Source organism: Sus scrofa, chromosome X (assembly GCF_054392235.1).
Source record: "Sus scrofa isolate SSC_HxYL_T2T_F1_AM1 chromosome X, Sscrofa_HxYL_maternal_Yorkshire_Landrace_v2.0, whole genome shotgun sequence".
NCBI classification, from domain to species: Eukaryota; Metazoa; Chordata; class Mammalia; order Artiodactyla; family Suidae; genus Sus; species Sus scrofa.
The window spans coordinates 93549823-93574784 of NC_139401.1; the positions used below are offsets into that span (position 1 = coordinate 93549823).

At 40.1% G+C, this 24962-nt stretch overlaps 1 protein-coding gene across 17 annotated transcripts in view; it reads right to left on the minus strand.

The window, feature by feature from the left end:
* The window catches only part of ZMAT1 (zinc finger matrin-type 1), a 162906-nt gene that overhangs the window by 74665 nt on the left and 63279 nt on the right, over nucleotides 1–24962 (minus strand). For all 17 annotated transcript variants that reach the window (XM_021079797.2, XM_085006893.1, XM_085006900.1 and 14 more), the window contains one exon: nucleotides 3673–3836. In XM_021079797.2, coding sequence (XP_020935456.1) covers nucleotides 3673–3709 — 37 coding nt within the window. In that variant the 5' untranslated portion in view covers nucleotides 3710–3836. The remainder of the gene's footprint in view (nucleotides 1–3672; nucleotides 3837–24962) is intronic.

Here is a 24962-nt window from a genome sequence, read left to right on the forward strand (position 1 = left end):
AACCTATTGAGGAGGGCCTAAAGAAGAGTCCTGAGAATCCATATTTACGAATGAGGACACAAAAATCCAACATGAAATATTAGCAATCAAATTTGAATTCTCATTAAAAGATGAACATCAAAGGATAAACTGGGATCCATTCAAGAATACAGTGACAGTTCACTTTTGAGTAAAATACAAACACGATCCATTTTATGGCATTAAAAGAGAAAAAACATTTGGGGATAATCTCAGTAGATTCTTCAAATTCCATTGCTAATATGATGAGTTAGACAATGTTTGTTTCATGATGAAATAATATTATCACCATTAGAGTCAGGATTCGGGACGAAGAGCCCCCTTATCAGGACTATTGTTTATCATTATTCTGGAATATTAGATACATCTTTAGAAAAGAATTTGAAAGCTGCTGCCTAAGGTAACTAGGAAAAATTGCCTCAAAACCATCTGCACATAAACAAACTTCCAAGGTGGTACCACCTGATTGCCTTATACTTACAGAACAAAATTTTGTGAAACCAAAGGCTATATTCAGAGCATGCAAGTATTTGGAGAAAGAACTGCAGATAAGTTTGAAAAAACAAAATAGCATTTCACTTAAGTTGTTTAATTTCCATTGGTTGTTTCAAAATAACCATATGTTTTCCCAATTTATTTTGGAATACTGGTCTCATACATTATTGTATTTATATGAGAAGGCATTTTAACATTAACATATTGAATCCACTGGCTACTGTCCATTTGCAAATTCAGAAATAAAACAGAAGTATTGGTACATTAAATTAAAAAGACATCATAATTGGGCTGTGGAATGTCGACTAGGAGTGCAGGGGTTATTGAGACAGATGAAATATGGGAAGAAGAGAGGAAAAATGGAGCTTGACATTGAAGATTGGGAGGGAAAATTAACACATCTTATTGTTAACTTGGTGGCAGAATAAGAAAAGGGAATAAATGAGCGTTAAGAATGGGTGAATGGCGAAACGAGACAAAGTGAAAAATCATATCCTATTGTTGTATTTACTGCAGTAAATAAAAAATTATCAGCATCAAGCCAAGGAATGCAGATTAATATAATAAATATACTGCCCAATTTCTTGAAGAGGACCTATATCAAGGAATTTATTTAAATATATAACAAAGTACCCCTGAACAGCACAAAAATATCTAAATCAACCATTCCAAAAAGCAATGTCCTCTCCAAGCTCACTGGACTAATTAATATTAACATTCTAATTCATTACATTTGATTCTAGTCATTTCCAGTCCATATTCTTCCATTTTTGAAACACAAGTCATACTCAACATCACTAATAATCAGGAAAATGCAAATCAAAACCACAATGAGATGTCACTTCACATGTGTTAGAATGGCTATTATCAAAAAGACAAGAAGTAACAAACGTTGGCGAGGTTGTAGAGGAAAGGGAACTTTTGTGCACTGTTGGTATGAATGTAAACTGGTTTAGCCACTATGGAGAACAGAATGGAGATTCCTTGAGAAATTAAAAACAGAACTACCATATGAGACAGCAATCCCATTTCTGGTATATATTAAAAGAAATGAAAACAGGATATCAAAGTGATACTTGCACTCTCATGTTCCTCACGGCATTATTCACAATAGCTAAGATATGGTAACAACTTAAGTGTTCACTGATGAGTGGATAAAGATGTGAGATACACACACACACACACACACACACACATAGACACACACACATATATATAACATTTGGCCATGAGAAAGAATGAAATCCTTCCATTCGTGACAACATGAATGGACCTTAAGGCCACTGCACTTAGTGAAGCAGGTAGACAGAGAGAGAAATACTGTATGATATCACTTATATGTAGAAGCTTAAAAATTATATAAATAAATATATATGCAAAACAGAAACAGATTCATAGATATAGAAAACAAATTTGTGGTTATCAAAGAGGAGAGGGAAGGTAGGAGGGACAAATTAGGTATATGAGATTAAGAAATACAGACTACTATGTACAAAATAGATAAACAATGACATATTGTATAGCACAGGGAATTATACCCATTAACTTCTAAAAGCTTATAATGAAGCATGATTTGCAAAAATATTCAATCACTATGCTGTGAAAACATAAAGCAAAATGTTTTATTAAAAAAGAATAAAAGATGGGGGAGTTCCCCACTGTGGCCCAGTGTTAATGAATCTGATTAGTATCCATGAGGACGTGGGTTCGATCCCTGAACTCTCTCAGTGGGTTAAGGATCAGGTACTGCCATGAGCTATGGTGTAGGTTCCTGACATGGCTCGGATCTGGTGTTGCTGTGGCTGTGGCATAGGCCAGCAGCTGCAACACCGGTTCGACCCCTAGCCTGGGAACTTCCATATGCTGTGAGTTCTTCCCTAAAAAGACAAAAAAAAAAAAAAAAAGAATAAAAGATGGACTGTGAGGAGAAGGTGATGAGTACAACTATAGAAGGATAGCATGGGAGATCCTTGTAGTGATAGAACAGTTCCGTATCATGATTGTGGTGATGGTTACATAAATCTACCCATATGGTTAAACTGCATAGAATTATACACACAATTACAAATGATTGCATGTAATGATCTGAAATTCCACTTCCCAGTTTTGATATTGTACTAATTAGTTAGATGTTACTATTGGAAGAAACTGGTAAAAGGGTACACAGTACTTCTCTGCATATTTTTACAACTTCTTGTGAATGTATTATTTCAAAATAAAAACTTCTTTTAATGAAGAAAAGTAAATGAGGAGACAGCAGAGTAGTTGGTCCTGTGGGAGTGAGTAGGAATGACCAGGAGCAGAATGTTGAAGTCTAAGTGGGGTGACGAGGGTTTCTACATGAAGGGGGCAATGACTTCAGCCTGGTACAATGTGTCAGAGCCCAGAAAAGATGGCAGTGGCTGCAACCCTGCCAGTGTGTTGGATTTGGGACAGTGTGGGATATCTGGCCATGTTTAGGGCAGCACCAATGGCAGCCATATGTGTGGTGTTTGAAGTCTGAATGCTGTGAGGAGAAGGGATTGTTACAAGGGTCAATCAATGAAGATAATGTGATCTAGCCAGAACTGTGGCTTTCAGACTTTGGTGTTCATTTCTTTTTCCTTTTTTTTTTTTTCCTTTTTGGCCACGCCTGCAGCATGTGGAAGTTTCTAGGCCAGGTATCAAATTCCATGCCACAGCACCCGAGATGCCGCAGTGACAAAAGGGGATCCTTCACCCACTGGGCCACAAGGGAAATTTCTGGTGTTCAAGAATGTCTTAGAGAGAGGGGACAGAAACTCAAGACTGCACATACATTACTCTGCACTCAACAAATTGGTCACCTGTGACACACAAAGGGACCTGTCAGTGCGACTGAATTTTAGGACTCAAATTCCATCATTTTTGTCCTGAGTGGAGTTGTCTGGACTAAAGGAAGAACTTCTTTTCACAGCCTACAGCTGGCTAGGGATGCAGCAAAACCTGCATAATCCTCCCAGGCTCCACGTCCCAAGGTCCTCAGCTCTTTGCACTCTCAGGCTTTCTCATGTCCTACTGGTAAGAGAGACAGCCAAGGCCTCTTCTCAAAAATGCAGACTCAGTCATCAAAACACTGCACCCCTGTTAAAAACAATGCTCCTAATGAAACACCCACATGGGCAATCTGGGGATACTTACAGGATTGTCTATGAAGGTCACTCTTCCTTGCGGCCATTCTCAATTCCTATGTATGTAGTAATCCCCACAAGATTTTGTAAAAATGCAGCAGTGGCACAGATAATGCTCCTTCAGAAGTGGATGAGGTGAAACTTGAAGGAAAAATGCCTGCGTGACTCCAGTTCCTAAACAACGATAAAGTCCATTCTGTCAGATTCTGGAAGATATGTATATATGCATGTATGTGTATATATAGATATTTATATATATATCTATATATACACACACATATATACACATACATATATAATTTATGTAGATATGTAAATCTTATACATATAAATTAAGCCTGGTTCATCAGAGAATAAGCTTATACTTAACCAAAATATCAAGCTACAAGCCCAGAAAATAGAAATGACAAGCGTTCTGTGATACAGATTTCGTTTTTGCTTTGTTAGGCAATGTATAAGCAGTGAATCCCAAAAAGAGAAAATAATTGCTTAAGTTGATTGTAGCACTTGTTTTGGAAACTTTTTTTTGTTTGTTTTGTTTTGTTTTGTTTTGTTTTTTGCTTTTTAGGACTGCACCTGCGGCATATGGAAGTTCCCAGGCTAGGGGTTGAATTGGAGCTATAGCTGCTGGTCTAGGTCACACCAACAGCAATGCCAGTTCCAGGCTGCATCTGAGACCTACACCACAGCTCAGGGCAATACGAGATCTTTAACCAACTGAGCGAGGCCAGGGATCAAACCTGCAAACTCATGGATCCTAGTCAGGTTCGTTAACCACTGAACCATGAAGGGAACTTCCTTATTGTGGTTTTTAACTTTTTTTTTAAGATTCTGTTGATATGCAGCTCCCTTGTGGTTGAGTTACTTGGCAATAAGTCAAATAGAAAAAAAAAACATGTTTATCTCAGCACATGTGAAAAATTGATTTGCTAATGTTCAATATTTTATGCTAATTAAATACCCTTAGAAAACTGGATATTTAAAATAATTCTCTAACTTGATAATCAGTTCTAAAGGGAAAAAACAGCCCCAACATCAATTGTCACACATAGTGTCCCTGACATTAGGAGCAATGTACCCAATATTAGTGTGATTACTCTGGAATATTAGCCAATGCATCTAGGCAAGAAAAGGAAATACAGAAATGATGACGCAAAATGGCACTTTCAAGCTGTATTCACTGCATGCCTAGAAAACCCCTTTTACTGGGATAAAGCAGAAATAACAGATGCAGGCTAATAAAACATTACTTCACAGAGTTAAAGAGCTTCAACTCTACCCACAATTCAGACGAAAACCGTTGAGTAAAATGAGTATTTCTAAAATCATTAAAGTCTGAAAAGGAATGTAAAAGGTTTAAACAAATGAACCCGATTCTAGACAAAGAAAAACTCAGGATTGAAAAAATCAAAATTCACATCTATTAGCTAAAGAATTTTAAATTTCCCATAGAACATTAAGCGTGTGTGTGTGTGTGCCTATGAGGTAAAGTTAAATTAAGAATAAGGAAACTTTTGATACAAGGAAAGGAAATTTCAATAATCAATCAGAATAAGCTTCAATGGGTTTTAGAACCTAACAAAAATTATCTTTATTACTATGAAGAAAAAAAAGTTCTGCAGACATATAAATTATTCCCAACTTTACTACTGAAGCAAATCCTGGTTTGTTAAGTAGGGTCTGGGTGGTAAAATATATATGCAACATAAGCATATACAAATTTCAACAAGAAAAACTCTAAGCAGACTTAAGACTCATTGGTACAGAAAATTCTGCACTACATGAGGAATAAAATATTTTCTCTTAAAAACAACAAGGTAGGAAATTAGTGAATTATTTAAATCAAGGTAATCCCAAGAACAAGCGAGAGAATTCCAAAATGAAAAAAACCACAGTAATTGACCACATCTCACTTTTTGTGGCTCCGAAAAGGGCTGTCGGTTTCCGCAGAGTCCCTTATCCTACCTCCAAGATTTACTTAGAGCTTGGTGTCGCGCTGGGGTTCTCGGAAATGCTTACTGGAGCCAGTTCTCTAGCAGCAGAAGATTCACAGATGTCCAGCCCTTCCTAGAGGGTAGCATCCAGTGTCTGCTCTAAAGGCATACGGCCTCGTAAAAGCATACGGCCTCGTAAAAGCTTTCTTTGTTGGGAATCCACTTTTGAAACTCGTATAAGTAGTTATGACAACTCTTTTGGCTACCTCTTTTCTTCTTACTTTTCCTATTCTTGGATTCGAACTAGTCTTGTGTTTTGTGAAGCCCTATGGCACGATATACCAGACCTGAGACTGTCTTAGAAGCAAAGGGGTAGGCTCTGGAACACTGAGACAAGATTCAAAAGAGGCAGTGGGTTAACCCCAAACCTGATTGGATTAAAAGCAACAGTAGGGATTAACGTTAATAAGACTCTCCAGAGGTGAGGTGGCAGCAATGAGAACAAAAGGCTATTAGTAAAGTAGCTGAATGTGGCCCCCAGCAAGCCTACTTTGAAAAATTCTACCTAGAGCGCACCTACATTTTGTAGATTTCAGTTTCAGAGGTTTTCAAGCTTTTGTTTACCACTAAGCACATTCAGGAAAGCTTTTTTTTTTTTTTTTTTTTTTTTTTTTTTTAGGGTGTCACCCGCAGCATACAGAGGTTTCCAGGCCGCAGCCACAGCAATGCTGGATCCGAGCAGTGCCTGTGATCTACCCCACAGCTCACAGCAATGCCAGATCCTTAACCCACTGAGTGAGGCCAGGGATCAAACCCACAACCTCAGGTCTACTAGTTAACCACTGAGCCAAGTGTAACTCCAGGAAACATTTTTTTTTTTTTTTGTCTTTTTGCCATTTCTTGGGCCGATCCTGTGGCATATGGAGGTTCCCAGGCTAGGGGTCTAATCGGAGCTGTAGCCACCGGCCTACGCCAGAGCCACAGCAACGCGGGATCCGAGCCGCGTCTGCAACCTACACCACAGCTCACAGCAACGCCAGATCGTTAACCCACTGAGCAAGGGCAGGGACCGAACCCGCAACCTCATGGTTCCTAGTCGGATTCGTTAACCACTGCGCCGCGAGGGGAACTCCCCAGGAAACATTTTTTAAAGAGACCCAGGCAAGATAGAGAAATACATATTGCACTAAATGCTGAGCAAAATATTGAAACGGCATGATCAACGAACTCTGAGATTAATCTTCTAACTCATTACATTTTATTCTGTCACTTTATTTTCTCTCCTATTGTGCTCCCCCCGTCCCCGCCCTCATACGCTATTCCTAGCAAATGTTTCCAGACCTGTGGTAAGGGCGGCAGTGGGGGGTGGGGGGACCGTGTTGGGGGGACCCCCGGGGACCCACCCACAGCAGACCAATCAGAGTAGGGCTCACTGCACTGTTCAGAGGCTCAGCCAATGAAACACTTGATCCTTCCCTACTGCCGGACACAGTGAATCCTCAGAATAGGTTCGAGGTACAAGTGAAGCAGTAGGATACCTTGTGGAATTTTCCACCCTGGAGACTGAAAAGAAACCTTGTTAGTTTATTGGCTTGCTTTTTTGTTAGTTTCTTTATAGAGATTTAAGATTGCGCACCTAGGATTACTAGTGGAAGTGATCCATGTTTCTTGGAGCAAGAGATTAATGTGAGATCAGAAAGGAGAAAGTTCTTACTAGCGAAAGAGGAGGAGGGGACGCAACAGAGAATGGCACTGGAGCCTCGACTCCAATCCTTGGGTTCCTACCAGTTTCTGCAGTTCTCCTTCAGTGAAAGGACCCTGCCACACACGTCCCCTCCCACTCCACTGAATCTTAAGCTCCAGGGTCTGGGGCGGCGGTTACTGCCAGCTCCTCACTTTTTTCTCCTTTAGTTATCCCCTTAGTTCTAGTCCAGGACAGAAAAGCTTGAGATGAATATGGAATTATCCATTTCTAATCATGTCACCACCCATTGCGGAATGGTAGAGATTCAGGGATATACGTATAGATGAAAAGAGCTTCGGAAAGCCATCCTTACAATGATGTCATTTACCTTCCCTCAAGTTTCCTTAATATTTCTAAAGGGTATGTCTCCAGTGCTTTTGGGGGTATGAAGGTAATACCATATATGGATGTAAACATTTCAGTTTACCAAGAGAATGTAAAATGTAGATGATGAGAAAACACACTCCGCTCCCATATTCTCATTTTCCAGTGATAACGATCACTGCTTATAAGAGTTTGGTAAGATTTGCTTGCATATGTGTACAAATAATTTGGGGTTATTAGTTGTAAGCAGAAACATTATGTGGCATCTTCAAGACAGTCCCTTGGTGGCATGTGCCACTGCCTCTTTTTCTCCCTTTCCTCCATCCTTATGAGGTGGATGAGATCACTTCAACTATGAGGAGGAGGGCCACAAACCACGTGTGAGTGTAGTGAGTTTCAAGTGGTCAAGCAATTCCTATATAGCAGAAGCTACTGAAGCTGCTATGTCGGCTGGGTACACTTTCAAAGACTTGGCAAGAAGACAAGGAGATAAGACAACTGTCTAAATGGATTTAGATCGTCTTTTACTTCTAGCACAGCAAGTGTCAGGAAGCTTCATGTTCACATTGTTTTCCTTGGCCCATGGGGATGATGCAGAGCAGCCAGGTTGGTACTATATACCCGGTGAATCTTCACCACAGCTAAGGAACACTAAGCTTAGGAACACCCCAGCTTTATAAGGAAACTTCCAGCAAATCCAACCAATCTCTGCCCTGCAGAGAGGCATAACCTTTACTGTCCTGTCCAGGAATCAAATCTGTCCTCAGGAGTTCCCATCGTGGCACAGCAGAAATGAATCCAACTAGGAACCATGAGGTTGCAGGTTCGATCCCTTGTCTCACTCAGTGGGTTTAGGATCTGGTGTTGCGGTGGCTATGGTGTAGGTTGGCAGCTGTAGCTCTCATTCGACCCCTAGCCTAGGAACCTCCATATGCCACGAGTGCGGCCCTACAAAGCAAAACAAAAACAAAAACCCAGGAAACAAATCTGTCCTCTGACCTGGAGTCAGATACTATCTTGTATTCCAAGGCTGTTTGCTCTGACAACAACTTTGAAAGGATACTTCTAGACAAAAGCTGTCATCAGACATGTAGAAATGCCATAAAGAATTGCCTCCCAGCTGTGAATGCAGGAAGCTTGGGTCACTAGCCACTTCATGAAACCAATAGAACATCCTTGGATTACTTCTAGATTTTTTTTAATGGAAGATGGTTAGCTTGTGCAATTAAACCACTGTTCATTCGGTCTTTCTATCAGAAATATCTGAACCTACCCTTAGCCAAAACATGAATTTTAAAGTGTACCTATACACAGAATGCAACAAGATATTCTAAGCTCACTTTGCGGCTTCCCTCCTCTCTCTGCAACTTCTCTGAGCTGAGCAATTTGGACCATTATGATGGTAAAACATAGGTAATATATTAATCCTTCAGCTATGGACTGAATATGTCCCCCTGAAAATTCATATGTTGAAATTCTAATTCCCAATGTGAAGGTATTAAGAGTTGTGTCCTTTGGAAGGCGATTAGGTCTTGAGGGGTATAGCTCTCATGAATGGAATTAGTGGACTTATAGACCCTAGAGAGTTCCCTTGCTCTTTCTACCATGTGAAGACATAGTGAGAAGACATGTATCTTTGTTTGTAATAGAAATGTGGTAATGGAACTAAATTTTTATCACTATGGTGCCAGTGAAAAAATTGGGGGGCATCCATAATGATGAATCACTACAGTGATGTTAAAAAAATGAAATTTTACTCTAAAATAAGTTTATCCTAAAAATGTATTTTAAAAATATATTTACATGGAAATGTGGTGATATTACGTGCAGTTTACAAAGATTATAAGTGTCAGAGATCCATTTTTTTGCTTATATAGGTCTCTATTCATAGGTCTCAAAAGATAAAAATAAAAACGATCTTTTTGTTCTTCCTATGTAAAGCTTTCTCTTCAGCATAATAAGAGGCTACACTTTCTGCCTGGAGGCAGTCAGTATTCTGGCACACTGGCAATACACCCGTCTTTCTATTCAGACTTCCAAAAGCTCTGAGCGGTTGGTTTCGGAAGTAGCCCCTTCCTCCCGCCTTCCAGTTCAAGCTGCAGTTTAGGCTTCTGTCGCAAGGTGACACCAACATTATCTCTATTTTAAAATTTCTCTGCCAAGAAATTTATTCAAGGAGCGAAAATATGCAATAACCTCCTTTAAAACCCAGGCTTTGGAACCAATGTACAGAATGATTCTATCTCTCTAGGGCCTGCATACCACGTAACAGCACCGTGGCAGTCGCCAGCAGACAAGAAAAGAGCCGTGTAGAGCAAGGCAAGGGGTATCAGAGAGGATGAATTGCTAAGCCGGTCTGGGAAGCTCTGTCCTGTGTTCTCAACAGGGGATACCAGACAGCGGGTAGGGGACAGATCTGTTGTCTGTCTTCTTACAGGTGAGAAGCCTGTAGGGGTCGGATAATAGAGGATGAACAGCCTGCTCTCTGAGAGGGACCCCTCTACAGTGTGGACAAGACAACCTACACTGATGAAGGAAGAGATACATCAATGAACACGAAGAAGACTTGGGGTCCACAGCAAATGCAAATGCTTTCATATACATATGACTTTTCCAAAAAGAATTAGTATTGTAATAAACAAACCTTTGATAGCATTTTTTTTTTCGTGAAATGTATTCCTTTCCTTAAAAAAGAAAAGTGACTATGGCTGCCCTCCGGTGGCCAGATTCAGGATTGCAGTTCCAAGAAGCTCAGACCAGGGTGCTCAGCAAAGAGGAAGGAGAGGAGGTGGGATCTTGGCTTAGTGTCTCAGCCTGAAATTTTTCTAGAATTTTGCACCTACTGTGAGCAGTCTCTCTGCATCCATCATTTTCTGAAATGTCTGAACCTGAGATTGGATGCCCAGCCCTGTTCTAAACTAAAGAGAAAGCTGCATTTGTGAGTATGTGAGTGTTCAAGGACTCCCAGGTCTCTTGGCAGAAGGGGCAGGATTTTATCTCTGTCATCTTCATCACCCACAGGGGCTTGTGAGTGAGTACTCCCATGAGTGCTTCCTCCAATATGAACTTTCTTGTTTCTCTTCTCACATGTGCTCATCCATGTCTTTCTGTACCCAGAGCTCCACAACTAGAAGAAGTGATGTATTAAAAAGAAACTACATGCCATTTCAAGGGTGACAGTTCAGACATGGAGTATAATAGGAAGAGTAAATGGGAGGGGTCACTCTTCTAGAGGATAAGACAGGCACAAAACCAGTCCAGAAATCTCCCACTTTGACCCATGACCCAGTGAAAATCTAAAGGACAGTGTATTTTGAAACTCCTGATTCTTGCCCTTGAGGATTAGCAAGAATCAAAGCAATCCAAAAAGTTGCCTTATCCTTCACTCTGAACATGCCAGCACTTGTTCAAAAAGAACTGGGAACTCTACTCTGAGTAATACTTGACATTTTGGCTTCAGCACTATCATTTTATTTTTCTTTCCAAATATGCCTTTTCATTTGGGAGAAAAACATGTAAAAAATTGAGCCCACATGAGTCAGCACCAGAATTGCAGCTCTGAAAATCTCAGACCAGGAATCTAGTAAAGGATGTGAGTGTGAGAGAACCCATCTTGCTTGATTAGAATAGCAGAGTTTTCTGGAATTTCCACCCATTGGTGACAATCCCTCTAAATCCATGACTTTCAAAGATATTTGATGTTTAAGCTCCAGACATGAAATACAGCCCTGATGAGAAAGCTGCATATGTGAGCATGTCAATATTTGAGGTGAAAGTTTAAGATATAGAAACATAAATAGACAAGTGCCCACAAATGTGCGCGTGCGCGCGCACGCACACGCGCGCGCGCGCGCACACACACACACACACACATAGATTCAGAGAAATCTCCACCATAGAAACAGACACAGAAAAATAACCACACATAAATGCCTGTTTTCAAATAAATTTGTTAAATTTGCTTCTTTTCCCCATAAAATTCACTTTCAATATAGTTCCAAAGCAATAACATCATGAGTCCATTTCTTTTGTTTTGAATTTTTATCCCAATAATTTTCCTAATTACAATGGTTCATGCAATATAGAATGTATATTGATTAAATAAAATTATCCTGTATCCTCCACCGGCCTAATCTCCATCCCCCAAGCTAATGTTGTCCATTATGTGCAGATTGGTGCATTGCTCCAGATGTGTTTGTATTCCCTGTAAATGCTATATTAACTTGTATTTAGAAATACACAAATATGCATTCGCATCCACATATTCTTTTTTATATTGGAATCTCATCCATATTCTCAGGATTTTAACTTGCATTTCATTAGCTAATGTGTTTTGGAATATTCAGATATTTATTGGGCATGAATATTGATTATTCTTTAAATGGATGCTCTGGGTTTGTTTTGTTTTTGTTTGTTGTTTTTTGGGGGTTTATTTTTTGCTTTTTAGGGCCACATCCGAGGCATATGGAAGTTCCCAGGCTAGGGGTTGAATCCGAGCTGCAGCTGCCAGCCTGTGCCACAGCCACAGCAACAGCAATGCAGGATCCGAGCCGAGTCTATGAACTACACCATAACTCACAGCAATGCCAGATCACTGACCCACTAAGTGAGGCCAGGGATGGAACCCACATCCTCATGGATACTAGTTGGATTCATTTTCATTGTGTCACAACAATGGGAACTCCCTGGATATTCTGTTCTTATCATCTGCCTCTCTTTCCCTGTTTAATAGTAAACATGCTTTAAAAAGTGTTGATATGAACACTACTTTGGTTTTTTTTTGTTTTTTTGTTTGTTTGTTTTTTAGGGCCACACTTGAGACATATGGAGGTTCCCAGGCTAGAGGTCCAATCAGAGCTACAGCTGCCGGCCTATGCCACAGCCACAGCAACACCAGATCCAAGCTTCATCTGCGACCTACACCACAGCTCATGGCAATGCCAGATCCTTAATCCATTGATCGAGGCCAGGGATCAAACCTGCAACCTCATGGTTCCTAGTCAGATTTGTTTCTGCTGTGCCACAACAGGAACTCCCAACAGGTATTTTCTCTTGGATTTTCAGTCAACTATTATATTGCCAAACAGAACATGTTTAAAATTTTTTCATTAATTTGTTGGTTTTAAAACAATATAGATCATTGGGGAGTTCCGGTTGTGGCACAGTGGCAATGAACCCCGCCAGTATCCCTGAGGACTCAGGTTTGATCACTGGCTTTGCTCATTGGATTAAGGATCCTGCGTTGCCATGAGCTGTGGTGTAGGTTGAAGAAACAGTTGCTGTGGTTGTGGCATAAGCCGGCAGCTGCAGCTCTGATTCGATCACTAGCCTGGGAACTTCCATATACTATAGATGCTGCCCTGAAAAGAAAAACTAAAACTTCATTGTAATAGAAGTTGAGCAATACCTTAGCAATCACTGATTGCCCCAGATCAGAGCATTCCGAGCCCTGGAGTCTTCAGAATGCAATGGAAGAGCTTTAGAGTACTTCCAGCTTTAACTACTGCACAAGCATTTACAAAGCTGTTTCCCTGATTTATTTAATTATGTCCTAACTGCTATAATTTGATCTGAATAATGGGAATAATCATTGGTGGCATGAATAGCAGTTAAGATTAAGGCAGATAAAATGTTAAATACCTTGCTTAAAGGAGTGTTGTTAGCTTTTTTTTTCTTTCTCTCCTGATTTTCTTTCAGGAAAAAACAATATTTCTGTTTGTGCCTGAGCCCCACCTTGTCCCTCAGCCCCATATCTTGGCCTCTTGGACCAAAGGACAAAGTTCTGTCTCCACTGCCACCTTCATCACCCAAGTGGTATTTAAAGTTTAGTCCCAAGCCAAAAAGCTCGTTGTCTAAAACTGCGGGTCCTGAGTGTTCTGTGGAGAAGGCAAGAAATAGAGACCCTCCAGTCAACTATAGATGTTTGATCCTGCAGAGTGTGACCCTTTCAGAACTTGAGCTTCATTATCTGTAAATTCAGAAATGAGGTTATCTTCTTCACAGATATGCTGTGAATAGCAAATGTTAAAATTAAGGAAGTAGAACTGAGCAGAGCCCTGTGCCCCTATCCCCAAGAACAAAGGCATCTCCATGTCTCCTGCCTTTGTTTTTTTTTTTTTTAAAGGAAATCTGAACTCCCTGAGTCACAAAGGAGCAGGCTCAGGCAGCTAATGGTTAGGACAACAGAGTCACAGACTCAGGGTCTGAGGCACACTCCTGAGTTGTTTCACAGACACTGTAACTGCCACCAGAAGGAGAAAGGCTGACTGCATAATGACCACACTGCAGCCATGACATAAATTACTCCATGTTGAACAGTACTGAGTCTATGGCCAGTACAGTTCCAAGAACTGGCTTTAAGAGAATGGGATTAACACTATTGCTCATAATAATCTATGGGCATTAAAATAATTATAGTTTGATCTGCCTTTATATGTAAACGGACGACTATCACTGTCATCAAAGAGATGCTACAGACCCATGTCAACATCTCCCACTCTACTAATATGGTGCACTGTGTCAACATGAAGTTATAGAAGACAGACCTTCTCCCGTGATCCCTTAGAAATGGAATGATGTTCTAAGTGGGGACCTTGGAGCAGCTTTTGGCAGGAAAGAGCTCTTTGCAGGAAAGCGCTCGCTGCAGGAGGCCCCTTTGTCTTGTCACTAACCTTAAACTAGGCACCCCCTGCTCTATTCATCTCCCACCCTAGCACACCTTTCACATCTTCTGATCACACAATACCTTGCCTAACCTATTTGTTCTTTCTGTAGATCAAAGAAGTTGGAAGGAAGGATAAATAATTAACAGATGACCACATCTCTTCCCTATCTTCCCCTTTGGTAATCTCTAACAAGATAGCATCTAAAGAAAAATCACAAGAAGTTAGCAAGCCTGCATACAGTGGGGGATAGTGATGACTATGACACCCCCATCATGATTAACTGAGATTACTTCCCTTCTTCCCTTTAAAAACTTTCAGAATCTTCAGAGGTGATTTTGGGGAACATTGAGTCCACCATCTCCCCAGACTGTGGGCATTCTGATGAAAAGCAACTTGCCTTTCTACCTACATTTATCTCTCTCACACACTGATTTTTGAGCAGAAAATAGCTGGACTTGATTTGGTAACAGAAACCTGGGTGCTATATAATAGGATTTCAATAAATACTTATTCTTTCCCCACCCTGCCTCCTGTTTCTCCTGAAAGAAAAGACTTTGACCTCAAACAGAAGGCATAGCTATCAGAGATAGCATCTAGAATGTAGCATCAGAAAGTCAAACACATACACACTTTTACATACATGAGCTTTGGTGCCACTTCTGTGTTTTAGGATATAATCTCTGATTGAGTACAGGTAATAGAAGAAAACCATCATCCCTTTTTTGTTTAATCCCATGTGAAATTCTTTCCTAGTTTCTTTAAAGAAAGTCTTTTAAGTGCATTAAGAGTGTAAATCTCGGAGTTCCGGTCGCGGCGCAGTAGTTAACGAATCCGACTAGGAACCATGAGGTTGCGGGTTCGGTCCCTGCCCTTGCTCAGTGGGTTAACGATCCAGCATTGCCGTGAGCTGTGGTGTAGGTTGCAGACGCGGCTCGGATCCCGCGTTGCTGTGGCTCTGGCGTAGGCCGGTGGCTACAGCTCCGATTAGACCCCTAGCCTGGGAACCTCCATATGCCGCGGGAGCGACCCAAGAAATAGCAACAACAACAACAAAAAGACAAAAAAAAAAAAAAAAAAAGAGTGTAAATCTCATGTTAAATGTCCTTTCCTGGTTTCTGTACCTTGTAGGCTGAATGGGAGAAAAGCAGATCCCCATTGAACTCTACTTAGAAGAGACATTTGAGGGGAACAACACCTCATAAAGGATCTGCAGAACAGAGGAATGGAGCCAGGATACTTGGGCCCCAAGATCCTCAGGCAGGCCCATCACTGACCACACAACCTTGGTTGAGTCACTTCTCCTGGGCTGGCCTCAGCCCTAATACAGAGTCATACTCACTATCACCTTGTGGTCAGTGTTGTGGGCTCTAGAGTCTGATAAACTGGAGTCTGAACCAAGACACCATTATTTGATAGTTGCATGATATCTAGCAAGACCTCCTTTTGTTCCAAGCCCCCATATTATCATTTCTAAAATGGGGATGAGGAGCTCCCATCGTGGCTCAGCAGAAACGAATCTGACTAGTATTCATGAGGACGCAGGTTTGATCCCTGGCCTTGCTCAGTGGGTTAAGGATCTGTCATTGCCGTGAGCCGTGGTGTAGGTCGCTGACACAGCTCAGACCTGGCGTTGCTGTGGCTATGGCGTAGACTGGCAGCTTTGGCTCCAATTTGACCCCTATCTTGGGAACCTCCCAAGAAAGACAAAATAAAATGGGGATTAGAATGGTACTTACTCCATATGCCTATAGTGAAGCGTAAATGAGATAATACTTGAAAAACATTAAGTATGGTAACTGATACTTTGTAAATGATCAGTAAACATTCACTTATTTAACAATACTATTATTATTAGACTTTCCAACCATTAACAGGAAGCATAATATGGGTGGATTTACTGTATTGCATATATGCGTGCAGTGTCTGTGATGGTGCTTCCCATCCGATATGTTGTTGAAAAAATGGGGCTAGATAAACTGCAAACTATTCTCCCCAAAGTAAAATTAGACACACATGAATCTCCAAACATTATCAGATTCATCTACATTGTAATTGCTGTAACCTTTGTTCATTCACTTTCACTGGTATATTGTAATCCACTGTGTGATTACATCCTGATTTATTTATTCATAGTAATCTGTTCATGAATATTAGGATTGTTTTCAAATTTGTGCTTGTTAAAAAGAGTGGTACAGAAGTCGTACTTGTACAGGTCTCCTTGGGCGCACCTGGCAGGAATTCTGGGTACATATTTGTGGGTTCATTTGAGGTGTTATCAGATAGGTACAAACTGCTAGACATGACTAAATTGCTCTGGAGAGTTGATGTACCAGGTTACAATCCAACCAGTTGTGGATGGGAGTTCCCATTGCTCTATATTGTCCATATAAAGAGAAGGCTAAGTGCCTGATTCCAAACACAGGCCTTTGAGTTAAGCATATGGGGTTTACGATAGAAGCTCTTATCTTAGTAACTGTGTGGCCCTGGAACATGTACTTAACATCCCTGACCCTCAGTCTTATAATATGTAAAAGCATATTCTAATACCAAACAATATCTGGAACATATAGACTGGCAGCAAATATATGTTTTCTTCCCATTCCATCCTTCCTTTCTTTGAGATATTATTCTTACCTCGATGTTATTACTGTCTTAGAGAACATTTCTGAGTGTTATAAAAGAAAGGAAAATAAACATATTGCTGTATATTATGTAACAGATTCAGGGGCATCTCTGTTATATAGAATGTTACAGATTGAGTTATCTGATGGAATTAGGGTGGGGGGTAGTGCTGCTCTTTCCTATTGAATTGGGGTTCATTGGGGCCTAGTAGATTCACTTATATGTCATTTAGTATATTTGGATCATTGTGTTCAGGACCTCCATTTCCTTGTTGATCTTATGCCTAACTTTTCTATTCATTATGGAGAGTATGATATTGAAGTCTTCAAATTATTGTAGAATTATCTAGTTCTCTCTCCATTTTAGACTTCTCTTCCATGTGTGTTTTAGCTTCCTACTGCTGCTGTAGCAATTATTACAATTTTAGTGGCTTACAATAACACAGGTTTATTACTTTATGGTTTTGGTGGTCAGATGATTGAAATCAGTTTCACTGGGCTAAAATCAAGGTTTTGGTAGGGCTTTTTTCCTTTGAAGACTGTAGGAGAGAACTTGTTTCTTGCTTTCTCCAGCTTCTAGGGGCTGTTGCCATTCCTTGGCTTGTAGCCGCATCACACTGACTTCTGCTTCTATTGCCACATTTCCTTTTTTGACTCTCCTCCTTTCTTTTAGGAGGACTATTGTTGTTACAAATTGGACCCATCTAGATAATCCATGATAATATTCACATCTCAGAATCCTTGACTAATCACATCTAAAAAGTCCCTTTTGCCGTATGAGGTAATATGGTCACAGATTTTAGATATTATGACGTGGCCATCTTTGGAGAGACAATTATTCTACCTCTGATGATGTAGTTTGAGGCTGTCGTTAGGTATGCATATGTCTATAATTGTTATATCTTGTATTTACCCTTTTATCGTTATAAAATGTAACTTTTATCTCTTTTTTGTTGTTGTTGTTGTTTTTTAGGGCTGCACCTGAGGCGTATGGAGGTTCTCAGGCTAGGGCTAGAATCGGAGTTACAGCTGCTGGCCTAGGCTACAGCCGCAGCAACACGGGATCTGAGCTTCATCTGTGGCCTTACTGCACAGCTCACAGCAACGCCAGATCCTTAACCCACTGAGCGAGGCCAGGGACCGAACCCACAACCCCATGGTTCCTAGTCAGATTCGTTAACCACTGAGCCATGACAGGAACTCCAAAATGTACCTTTTACCTCTAGTAACATTTTTGTGTGTATTTTGAGTCTATTTTATCTGTTATTTGTATAGCCATGCCACCTCTTATAGTTGCTCTTTGTGTATTTTTTTCTATCCATTTACACAAATCTATTTGTATTTTTGAATCTGAATGTATCTTTATAGGCGGTATATTATTGGATTGCCTTTTGTAACAAATCTGACAATCTCTTATTTTGATTGGGTTGTTTAATTCATTCATATTTAATGTTATTATAAATATGGTCGGATTTGTGTCTGACAACTTACTTTTTTTTTCTTCGGTTGCACCAGCAGCACATGCAAGTTCCCAGGCTAGGGGTTGATTTGGAGCTGCAGCTGCCAGCCCACGCCACAGCCACAGCAACACCATATCCCAGCCTCATCTGTGACCTACCATGGCTCATGACAACACTGGATCCTTAACCCACTGTGTAAGGCCAGGGATCAACCCCACATCATCATGGATACTAGTTGGATTCACAACCCACTGAGCCACCACAGGAACGCCTCTGGCAGCTTACTTTTGATTTATTTATGTCTCATATCTTTTTTATTCTTCTGTTCCTCTTTCATTTTTTTTCTTTTATATTAAGTGATTGTTTTCAATATTCAAATATTTCAATATCCAAATACTTTTGATATTCAGATATTTCATTAGAGGACTACTTTGATTCCTCTAATAATTTTGTCACCATTTTTTAGTTATCTTCTTAATGGTTGATATAGGGCTTGAACAATTCATCTTAGCAGAATTTACTTTAGATTTGTACTAATTTCAGTGAGATATAAGAACATCACTCCCCATGGCTATATTTCCCCCCTCTACTTTCTGTGTAATTATTGTTATATATATTGCCTATGTGTGGGTGTGTGTATACTTATATATATAACAAATACAACAATATATTGTTATGATGATACTTTCTGTAATTTTATATTGTATAAAATTCTTTAAAGAAGCTGGGAGGAAAAATAACAAGTATATATTTATGAGTTTGGTATATTAGCCATCTAAATTGTCATTTCTGATTCTCATTTCATCCTGTAGATTGAATTACCATCTTGTGTTCTTTTCTTCCTCCAGTGCAGCTTTATTCCCATCTGCCTCTTTTGTGCTATTATTGTCAAATATATCATTTCTCCTCTACTGGCCTTGTCACCTAAGGATTTCTTGGAGCTTCATAAAATCTCATCTGGGAAAGCATTTGGAATTCTTAGATGGAAAAAAAAATCAGTTACTGCCAACTAATTACTTTACAACTTACTCTCAGATATCATCAAGTTCAGCATTGGATGAACCCAATAATATGCTAAGTGTTTTTTGTTATTTTTAATTGAATGAAAATTTGTGCCTAACTAAAGTATTACTGCCCTCAAGGAACCACGGTAACTCACCTTTCCTGAGTGTCTGCCACTTTGCATTTGTTATCACATGCATTTCTCAGTGTTCCTGTGTGGTAGAGGTTATCAGCCACAATCTATAAAGAAGAAACTAAGACCTAAAAAGGACTGGAAAAACTTTGATGATTAAACGTATTCCTTTGAATTAATTAATATGCCTTCCTGTTTTATTTTTATTTTATATTTTGCCTTTTAGGTTAGGTGAGAGAAACATATGGACTGGAAATCTGTAATGTTTTATGAACCTTTAGGTTATAAGTTACAGCAGAAGAACAAACATAACAGATCTACTGGGAAGGAAAATGGAGGAGAGTTAGGAAATATTTCTCTGAGTGCCTGACCCATCACTGATTTGGAGGACTTGAGTAAGTCTCTTCCCCTCCACTGGCCCCATTTATAAATAAGGGTTACACTACTGAAGGCTGCCAAAAAGGGGCTGATCTTCGTCTCCTGCTGGGAGATATTTGGCACTGTCTGGAGATATTCTTGGCTATCACTGATTGGGTTGGAAGTTATGATATGAGCAGGTAGTGGATTGAGGCCAGGGATGCTAGTTAACTTTCTAAAATGCACAAGATAGCCCCCACAGAAAAAAATCATATAGCCCAAAGTGTAAATAGTGCTGAGGTTAAGAAGCCCTTTTCAAAGCATCCTTACAAACTCTATTAAGAGCTCCCAGAGGTCACACGCATAAACACCCTGGTACCTATACCTGAGAGTAGCACCGATAGAGAAGCACCAGGCTGATGTGCTCACTGCTTAGTTTTTTGCTATTAAGGGGTTCATGGATTTTTCACATTAGGTTTTGTTATTTTGTTGGGGTTAAGTAGGGGGGAAAGTTTAATTGAGCCCATTCAACCTACTCCCCCAAAACATATACTTTTTCAATGGAACTTGACTGTAAAAATGTTTAGTGGAGCATTGTTAAAGCAGGGAAATTATAGAAAGAAACTAAATATACTGAACAGAAAATTTCTTAAATTAATTAAAGCACATCTAAGTGAATGATGGAATTTTAGGCAACCATTAAAATGAATTATGTTCAGCAAAGAGAAATTCTTTTTTGGCTTTATGACTGGCAAAGATTAATTTAAAAAATTTGGGGTGAGGAGTTCCTGTAACCAACTAGGAACCATGAAGTTGCGAGTTCCATCCCTGGCCTTGCTCAGTGGGTTAAGGATCTGGCGTTGCCATGAGCTGTGGTGTAGGTCGAAGTCACAGCTTGATTCTGGCATTGCTGTGGCTGTGGTGTAGGCCAGCAGCTGTAGCTCTGATTAGACCCCTAGCCTGGGAACCTCCACATGCTGTGGGGACGGCTCTAAAAACAAAAAACAACAACAAAAAAAATTGGGGGTGATCCTTTTGGCAAGTGTGTGGAAGGGACAGGCACTTTCATATGTGTAGTCCCAATTTTTGTTCTTCATAATGTAAAGCTGTGGGTTTGTCATGTGTCCGCCTTCACGTTTTTCCCTCTGAGAGCTCCTCTAATAACCATCTCTACTTTTTCCCTTCCTACACCCCTCCCTAAATACCCTAACACACACTCACTTAGAATCATCAAACTTGGAGAAAAGGTGATAGAAATAAGGTAGGGATGAAGGACAGTAGAGGTAGCCTTTGGCTCAGGAGTCTGTCACTATCATCCATCATATTGGGCTGGGGAAAAGAAAGGCTATGACCACACCATTTCCGTGTGACTTAAGTATTATACAGTGGAGATTTGGGCAGTGGGAGAAATTTATCACCTCACTTTTAAAATTCTTCATATAGTCTTTTGTCCCATTAGTTAATCTTCCAGGTCCATATCACAGAATAACATTTTTCTTTAATGCTAGGAGATAAAAAGTAACTGAAGGAAAACATAGCTTATTGCTGGCTCTGCTGAACAGGATTCTGAAATAAATGTCAAAAGTTTGAGTCCCACTGATTAGCTGAATAGAAGAACTTGGATAAGTCAGGTCCCCTCTACTGGTGTAATATCTAAAAGAGAATAAACCTTTATATCAATGATTAGGAACATAAACTTTGGAGTCAGACAACTCTGAATTCCCCAAGACATGTTTCCACCATGTCATCTCAAATCAGTGAGAAAATAAATCTTTACCTTTGGGAATGCGTGCTAATGGTTAACACTGTTTTCCTCTCTTTTCCCAAACAGTTTAAGTGACTATATATTCATTAAAGTACTTTAAACATCTTACATCCATTAAAGTCTACACTGTTCATGCCTTTTAATCAAGTATATCCTCTTCTAAGAATCTTGCCCCTAGAAACACATGTATGGAGATGCTAACTGCTGCATTATTTGTAAGAGCCAATACCAGGAAATAGAAAACTTGTCCATTACTAGGGAATTTGCTCAGTGAGTGATAATACAGACTTAAAGTGAAGTTCTATACAGCAGGTAAAAGCAATGAACTGCATTTCATTGGCATGGAGAATTGTTCAAGGAATCCTTTTCTCTTTCTCTCTCCTTCCTTTCATCCTTCTCTCTCTTTCTTTCTTTCTTTCTTTCTTTCTTTCTTTCTTTCTTTCTTTCTTTCTTTCTTTCTTTCTTTCTTTCTCTTTCTTTCTTTGTATTTTTAGGGCCACACCCACAGGATATGGAAGTTCCCAGGCTAGAAGTTGAATCAGAGCTGTAGCTGCTGGCCTTCGCCACAGTAACACAGGATCCCTCATGTCTTCGACCTACATTGCAGCTCATGGCAATGCCCCAGGGCTGGGGATCGAACCTGTGTCCTCATGGATACTAGCTAGGTTCATTACCACTGAGCCACAATGGGAACTCCTCCTTTTCCTAGTAAATATCCAAGTTTTAAAATAGCATTTCCAATTGATGTTGTAAATGACAAAGTTTTTGTCCTAAATAATGAAGAGAAACATTATTTTCTCATTTGCAGTTAAAGTACATCTGTCTATTCACCATGCGTATCATCTCTCCCAGAAAAACACAAAATAGCCCTAGAGCTGTGTGTTCAAGTTTTTACAAGTGTGGGAGCCCCTTTCTCCATGAGGCAATATACAATATTATTTAACATCTTTGCCACTTCATTTCTGAGGGCACTGAAGACCACAGCTTTCTCATCAAAATGGGTGCTAAAGGGATAGAAATGTGTTAGGTTGGTATCTCAGGCAATCAGTAGTTTAAGAGCTATTTAAGGTCAAACTTGTAGGGAGAGAGATTGAGAAACAGAAGATCTGCTACAGCATATTTTATAATTATATTATCAGAAAGATAAAGATGGACTTCCCAAGAGGGACAAACAAACAGCACGTTACATACCTCAGAATGTGTTTGTGTTGTGCTAATAGGTTTTTGCTTAGGGCTAGGATCTTTTTCCCCTTTTATGCCTTGGCTTTTTGTTTGGGGCTTAACTTTCTATTTTATTTATTTATTTATTTTGTCTATTTAGGGCCTCACCTGAGGCATATGGAGGTTCCCAGGCCAGGGGTCCAATTGGAGCTACAGCTGCCGGCCTACACTACAGCCATATCAATGCCAAATCCGAGCCGTGTCTGCGACCTACACCACAGCTCACAGCAACATCGGATCCTTAACCCATTGAGCGAGGCCAGGGATCAAACCCGTAACCTCATGGTTCCTAGTCAGATTCATTTCCGCTGTGCCACAACAGGAACTCCCGGGGCTTAATTTTGTTTTGTTATGGGAGTTAGGAAGAAAAAAAGATCAGATAATAAAGTAGTGGATATTAATGCTAACAGAAAAATGCAAGTTGAAGAACAAAATACCTTTCATTATACATTTTTATTATTTTATTATTATTATTATTTTGTCTCTTTGCCTTTGCTAGGGCTGCTGCCATGGCATTTGGAGGTTCCCAGGCAAGGGGTCTAATCGGAGCTGTAGCCGCCGGCCTATGTCAGAGCCACAGCAACATGGGATCCGAGCCACGTCTGTGGCCTGCACCACAGCTCACGGCAATGCCAGATCCTTAACCCACTGAGCAAGGCCAGGGATGGAACCCGAAACCTCATGGTTCCTAGTCGGATTCGTTAACCACTGAGCCACGACGGAAACTCCTCATTATACATTTTTAAAAGAATAATTATTGCATAAATTTTATTGAAATGCATCTAGACAAATTTAAGAGGTAGACACAACTGTTAACAGTGGTAATTTCTGAAAGTGGGAATTAAAAAAAAGGAGAGTTCCCATCGTGGCGCAGTGGTTAACGGATCCGACTAGGAACTATGAGGTTGCGGGTTCGGTCCCTGCCCTTGCTTAGTGGGTTGAGGATCCCGCATTGCCGTGAGCTGTGGTGTAGGTCGCAGACGCAGCTCGGATCCTGCATTGCTGTAGCTCTGGCGTAGGCCGGTGGCTACAGCTTCGATTTGACCCCTAGCCTGGGAACCTCCATATGCCGCGGGAGCGGCCCAAGAAATGGCAAAAAGAAAAAAAACAACAACAACAACAACAAAAAAAAAACATTAGCTTGCTTGTTTGCTTGCTTGCTTGCTCTCTTTCTTTTCTTTTTCTTTCTTTCCTTCCTTCCTTCCTTCCTTCCTTCCTTCCTTCCTTCCTTCCTTCCTTCCTTCTTTCTTTCTTTCTTTCTTTCTTTCTTTCTTTCTTTCTTTCTTTCTTCCTTTCTTTCTTTCTTCCTTTCTTTTTCTTTCTTTCTTTGCTTTTTAGGGCTACGCCCGCAGCATATGGAAGTTCCCAGGCTAGGGGTTGAATTGGAGCTACAGCTACTGCCTACACCACAGCCACAGCAAGCCACTATCTGAGCCACGTCTGGGACCTATGCCACAGCTCACAGCAACACACCGGAAACAACCCACTGAGCAAGGCCAGGGATCAAACTCACATCTTCATGGATACTAGTCGGATTTGTTTCCGCTGAGCCACAGAGGGAACTCCTAACTTTCTATTCTATAAATTTTCATTTTTTTTCTTGTTAGAACAGCTTTATTGAGCCATGATTCATAAAATAAACCAATAATTTAATTTTTATCATATTCAGAGTCGTGCAACCATTACCACAATCAATTTTGGAACATTTTCATTACCCTCATACCCATTTATTCCTGAGCAATCACTCTACATTTCCCTCCAGCACTCACTTCATCCCTAGGCAAACACGAATCTACTATCTTTTTATATAGATTTGCTTATTATGTAAGCAAATCTTTTTTGCTTATAAATGGAATCAAACAATCATCTGAACTTTTATTTCTGATGAATTCATGTGGCATAATGTATTCAAGATTCATTCATGTTGTAGCATGCATCAGTACTTCACTTCTTATTGCCAAGTAGTACTCCACTGCAGGAATATGCCACATTTTATTTATTCATTCATCAATTGATAGACATTTGAATTGTTTCTAGTTTTTGGTGTTTTGAATAATGCTGCTATGACCCTTGT